The 6,724-nt window shown below is 31.0% G+C and overlaps 1 protein-coding gene across 1 annotated transcript; it reads right to left on the reverse strand.

Annotated features, from left to right (window-relative positions):
• Positions 1–1,435: 1,435 nt before the first annotated feature.
• LOC145335164 (uncharacterized) lies at positions 1,436–5,985 on the reverse strand. The gene is made up of 4 exons (XM_080180895.1): positions 5,971–5,985; positions 4,688–4,774; positions 2,251–2,357; positions 1,436–1,742 (listed from the first exon to the last, which is right to left on the reverse strand). The coding sequence occupies exons 1-4, from the start codon at positions 5,983–5,985 to the stop codon at positions 1,550–1,552; spliced, it is 402 nt and encodes a 133-aa protein (XP_080037021.1). The 3' UTR covers positions 1,436–1,549.
• Between the last annotated feature and the right edge of the window lie 739 nt (positions 5,986–6,724).

Here is a 6,724-nt window from a genome sequence, read left to right on the forward strand (position 1 = left end):
TATCCCTTAAGATTTATTTGCAACACAGTCCCAGCCAATATAAGGATGTCAGTCTAGTGAAAGGTTACTCCATATTTGTGTGCTTGGATGCGCATTGGGTGCTTTCATATAAAGTTCCTTGGTGAGCACTGAAACCTCCGCTACATATTTTTTAATAATTAAAGATAAGGGTGGGGGGGGGGTGGGAGTTTTTTCATTACTTTAGGTTAGGTTAGATTAGGTTATATTGGGTACTGGGTAGGGATTAGGATTAGTTATTTGGAATCCTCCCTTAATTTTAGTATATTTTAAAAATAATGTTGAAGTGGGGGGGGGGGGGGGGAGTTGGAGGTAACAGTGCTCTTCAGTCACTTTATGTAAAAGCGCCAAATTATTTGTAAACAAAAAAATTAAATTTACTATCTATTTTTGATATACCAATCTTGTAAATTATCTTAAAAAAACATACATATATTTTCTTTTTAATTGATTTATTATATTTTATATTGTAATAAATGTATTGCTAAAATTATTCTTTATAATCTATGTTTTTTTTCACCAAACCTGTTAACTATTTATTCCTTATAAAAAAGGCATCTAGTATTCACTTCTTCCAACAATTCAAAAAGTTTTTCATTGCTTTCTCGTCATTTTTGTGGCCTTCGTCGGTCGTTTTTTATGCAGTGGGGGCATTAAAAGGTTCCCTTATCCATCGCCGGTATAAGAAATTCCCCCCCCCCCATAGATTAGGGTTTATTATTGTATGCATAACAAACCGTTTTCTGGTACAGATGAAAAAATTGTCTGTCCATAGAGGAAAAAATGTATTCCCTTAACAGGAAAATAGACTCCATCCAATCTGTAACATTTTAAGCTAAATCAATAAGTAAACTTAAATAAGCCATAAATCGCTTTATTAATTTAATCAAGTATCCTTTTTCCTCACTGACTGACTTACTCATGAGATCTTCTTCTACTTCAATCACAAAATTAGTGTGTTTTCTTTCCTTATCTTCATTTGATTTATTTGGATTAAAGCTTTTGGTCCTTTTAAAAGAAAACCTTTTTGATTATTATTCAGCGATCTAAAGGAATAACCCAAAGCAATGGCCGGTAAATTGTTGCATTTCCCCAATGATGATACACAAAACTAACCCTTCCGCAGATTAAAGTTAGTGGTTGAAACGTTTAAAAACTCACCTTAATAAACCAATCAATCAAAATTCAGTTAAGGTCCCCAAAGTTGTTTAAGAAACAAACAAGAAAACGTTATTATTAAACTTTGGGGACTAGTCTAATACATATTCCTTTCTCTCTTTTCTCATATTGATTTGATTTGGGTTATAAAAAAACATTTTGACTGTTATTAGCAGGAATAAGGTATAGCCAACAAGCGAAATAAATCTAAAATAATATTATTTTTTTTTTTTGGGGGGGGGGGCAGATTTTCGTCAATTCTACTATGTGTTGACCCCCCAACGGCAGCTAAAACACGTATAGGTTTTTTTTTTTTTGAAATAATAAGCTACGAAATGGAATAAACTATTTATTTTTTATTCAGTTTCATTGTTTATACATTGAATCCTCCTTGTAAAAGAACAATGACATAAGTGATGGACGTAGCCATCAAGGAGATGAGACAAGACCGCTCAATGTTAAAGAATCCCATTGCTGTGAAAGGTTCAGTTTCACCAATCTCTGCCACAACTATCTCAACTTCTGTCTTCAGTGAGTCACAACTTTCAATCTTCAATAACTGTCTTCTAATAGATTTTAAAAATAATTATAATCTAAGCATTGACTTTAATTATTTTTTTGTCAAAAAAAACAGAATTTTTGTAACAACGTTTAAATGTGACTCAATTTTGGTAAAATCATCAATATCATTTTGATCTTTTCTCTCTAATTAGTCAATCAAATAAATTACAGGGTGTCCTTCGCAAACTCTTTTTTTTTTTAAACGCTTATTACTCCCTTAATGTTTAAGCTATCTTACTACTGACCACTTTTGAAAAAAAATCCACAAAACAAAGAAGAAAAATTTACGAGGGAGTACATAAGAGGTTGATTTTATTGAATTTGCACTAACCCACAAGAATATATTTGCTTTGTGAACTTTAGTTGAGCTAGGTTCCAAATCCAAAGGGCTAAGCACAGACTTTCAAAGCATACGAATAAAACCGGCTTTACGTGGCAAACAAAAATACCAATATTTAATCTTTTGTACCCTTAATAGTAAATCTATAATTACTTATGATTCAACTAAATTACCTTAAAAATGTGGCAAAGTTGAGATGATCTTTATGAGTGTCTTGAAGTAGTGAAGAATTGTAGTACAAGGATAGAAGAATACTTACTATCACAGACAGATGTCGCACCTAACATAAAGACAACTTTATTAAAAAGTTTGGGTAGAGTCACTTTTTTTCACATCACCTCTTCATCGTATTTTCTCAGAAGCTTTTCTCCTATTTCAAACCCATGGGCAGGGCTCATACCCTAAGGTGCCAAGACCTAACCTAACCTGAAATAACCTATCAAAAGCTACTGTGGAAATATGACAAAACGCCCCTTAAGAGGCGTTGTCATGTCACAAAAGGGACTATATCTAAAAGTTTTAAATTTAATTCAAATAATTATAACCTGAAAATTTGAAATATAATAAAAGAGCATGTATAAGTAAGCAACAAATAGCAGACAAGAACAACCATAGGCTTCTCAGATGAAACAAATATAAAATCTATATTTGTAAAAAGTATTTGGTCAATAACCCTAATTAAATTAAAGTTATTTGTTTTAAAATTTAAATTTAATTCCCTTCATATATTTCACATCATAGTTCAGTTGAAAGTAATAGAATTAAAATAAACTTACACTTAAAAACTAGAATCTATAATTATATGCATATCGTTTTTTATTAGATTACTATGTACTGAGCCAAATTAATATGAAAAAAAAATATTTTTAAAATCATTTTAAACTGTTATTTTTAATATTTTCACTTGAAAGTTACTTTTCATGTAGGAATGGTACATAAGATTGTACATAAATAATTTCCAAATGGATAGGGGATAGCACGAACGAGAGCAAGTGATTCTAAGCACCTTCCAGCTTTGATTCTAAATGTTTCTTTGTGTGTGAAAATACTAGGGTTATTTTTGGTAGTGTTACAAAAACTAAAAAATTAAGTTTCACTATGGTTTTCTATGAATAAAACTTTAAATGTTGAGCATTTTTTGATGAAATATCATCAAATGTTTTGTTGAGTTCAAAGGTTCAAATAAAATAACACGCCAAAACATAGTCAAATGCTATAAATTATGAAAGTACAATAATAAAACTGTTTACAATATTATCAGTTACCATCCCTTCAAAAAAGTTTAGTTTTGTGTCACAGCAGTTTGAACACAAAAAAACATTTGATGATTAGGGTGGGTCGATTTTGGAATTTCACATTAGTACAAATTGGCAAGGGTTACTGTTCGAATAAAAACCCCGTGAAACTTGAAAGGGTTTTTTAATGCAAAAACAACAGGCGCGCAGGGGGTATAAAATGTACCCGCCCCCTTATAAAACCAAAAATTTTAATTCCTTCAAACACATGCATGTTGCATATCAAAATGACCGCATTGAAATGCTGATTACGAATCTGAAAACCGTTTTGAAAAATATTGCTCCTAGTTCAAATAAGATTTCAATTAAGTACCTAAAACAGCTGATTTAATCAAATTTGTTTATTGTGGTAGGTTTTTTGAAAATCATTTCAGACTGAATCAATATTTTTCAAAACGGTTTTCAGATTTGTAATCAGCATTTCAATGCGGTCATTTTGATATGCAACATGCCTGTGTTTGAAGGAATTTAAATATTTGGTTTTATTAAGGGGCGGGCACATTTTACGCCCCCCGCGCGCCCATTGTTTTTGGCTTACAAAATCCTTTTCAAGTTTCACAGGGTTTTATAATGGCCCAGTAACCCTTGCCAATGTCTACTAATCTGAAAATCCCAAAAAGCTTGCAAATCGACCCGCCCTATTGATGATATATAGTCAAAAAATGCCTAACATTTCAAATAAAGTCTTAAAGTTTTTTTTTCATTTTATATGCTCAACAAATAAACTTATTTTTACTAATGAAAATGAAAAAATGTTGAAATAAAGATTTTAAATGTTTCCTATCATGAGAACATACTTGAATCCATTCTGAAAATATAACTATATAGTAAGTAAAGAAATTTTTAGTAGTAATCAAATACTAATACATAGAGTTACTCAAAAGACATACTGTCTGATTCCACCAATAGGGTATACTAAAGGAACATACACGAGATCTCATTGGTTGAAATAGTGTACACATTTTGTTAAATGTGGGCATATTTTTTTTTCATTTCATTCGTGTTAGGAGTAAGCTATAAATTGTCACATATTTTAGGATTAAGCTTTTCCTGGGTAAATTAATTCGTGCAAAAAGTTCTTCCCTCGTAAAATTTGAAGCACATGAATGACGATATCTTAAATTAGTAAATTATTTTAATAAAGTTAGCTTTCTAAAAAGTATATAGTCGAATAAATTCGTCTAAAATATCGTTGCCCGTATCTAGTATATTACAAAATGTAAACAAAACTTCTGTCTGCAAAAATTGAATTTTAATTTTTACAAAAACTGGAGTCAGTTGGACTATCTAGATATACTATGTCTATTACTAATACCTTGATTTTCCCAATATTTTGTTGTAGCTCATCATACTTTAAGATCATCACATCAATGGAGGGACATTCTTTCAAACTGTCTAACTCCTAAATTAATACATAGAGGGAGAGGACATTGGGCTGTTTATTACTCTAGTCTCCAAAGTTTCATAGTATCGTTTTCATATTCGCTGGCTCAACAACTTTGGGGACTTTAATTCAATTGTTCAATGGTTGATTAAGATAAGTGTCCAAATGTTTCAACGACTAATTGTTATATACGGGATGGGTATTTTTGTGTATCATCATTGGGGATATAAATAAATATTTTCGGTTAATGTCTTATCCCTTAAGATCCCAGCAAATAATACCTTACAAATCCATCTAGTATATTCTGAAACTACAACCAGCAATAACATTCCTGCACAAAAGATAAAATAGTTTTTTTCTTGCATTGTATTTTAAACAGCTTTCCGCGGATATAAAATCTACAATTTTAAGATTAAAACCAGTCTTTTTTAGCCCTAGTTCTAATCTTATGATTGTACATTTTTATATTCGTAGAAAACTTTTTATAATACGATGCTAGATATAATTTTTTAGTATGGCTGTGAACTGGTTCTAATCCACCGGATATTAATCGGTTTCGAATATGATGAATATGATTTTATTTAATGGGTAAGCTGCCATTTTTTTATCATCAAATAGAGTGAGTGAGGGATTTGTATTTACCTAACAATAAAGGGAATAGTAGCTTACGCAATAATCCGTAAAAATGTGAGTAAGCTTCCAGTCAAATGCGCTTATTAGGTCAAAGTCTTTTTAGATATGCGTTTAATTAAATTATGCATCTGGTCAATATTTAGAACAGTTAGACTTATTTGATGATAAAAGACTGGCAGCTTACCCATCAAATAAAATTATCAATTATTTTCTCTTAATCCAAAGAATCCGATTAATATCCGGTGGATTAGAACCAGTACTCAGCAATAATCCGCAAAATTGTGAGCAAGCTTCCAGTCAAATGCGCTTATTGTTCTTAAATGCATCAATTTGTTCTTAAATATGCGTTTGGTCAACATTAAGAACAGTTAGACTTAATATGAGCATTTGACTGGAAGCTTGCTCACAATTTTACAGATTATTGCGTAAGCTACTATTCTCTTTGTCATGGTTATTATGTGTGTTTTCAGAAAAAACGAAAATTTCTCAGGGGGTTTTGTCAAATGAGTTTTTGACCTTTCAAGTGAGTGCGAATGAAGACGACTTTTTGTTTGTGCGCATATTTAATGGTGATTTTTTACCTGTTCCAATAGCATTTGCATAATTGAAAGCATACATCCATTTTTTCATCCTAACAAAATCCCCTTCAACTTGCATACAATAAAATTCATATATTACGACACCAAGAGCTGCCAGACTAACCAAGAAAGTTATGCTTGCAAGAACTGGGTTCATTGGGTAACAAAATCCTCTTTCTTTTATTTCTTTTGCAACTTTTGAATTGCTATATCCCAAATAATAAATACCTAAAAAAGTATTCTTTTTAGTTAATTTTTTAAAAAGTGAAGCTTTTCTATAATTAGGATGGGTCCTTCCGTGTGCAACAGTTAACTCTTTTTATTAGTATTGTCCTACATAAGTTAGGTACGATTTAGAAAGCGCAGGAACATAATAATCGTTACCAGAAAGTCCATATGTCCATTGACCATTTAAAACATGCTGATTTTTTACTTTTTTGTCATCAAATTTTTGTATGTTAAAATTATCAGATTCATCTGATTTTTTGAATACTGATTCCTATTACAACAAGGTACAATGTAATAAGCGAAGCATCTCTTTAATCAAGTCCTAAAAATGTAAGTATGTCCTTAAATTTATCCTGTATTTACACAGTTTTGCAACAAATTTACTTACAATTTTGTTTGGACTTATGCATTAATATTCTGCTTATCCATTCTTACACACTACAAGTGTTAATGTTTGTTCGGCCATCTATTACAGAACTTTGCTTTTAGGGAAGTTGTCATCCTTGTTACATTTTAGTTTACTTAAACC

This window comes from Acartia tonsa, chromosome 13 (assembly GCF_053477335.1).
Source record: "Acartia tonsa isolate MP-2025a chromosome 13, ASM5347733v1, whole genome shotgun sequence".
NCBI lineage: Eukaryota > Metazoa > Arthropoda > Copepoda > Calanoida > Acartiidae > Acartia > Acartia tonsa.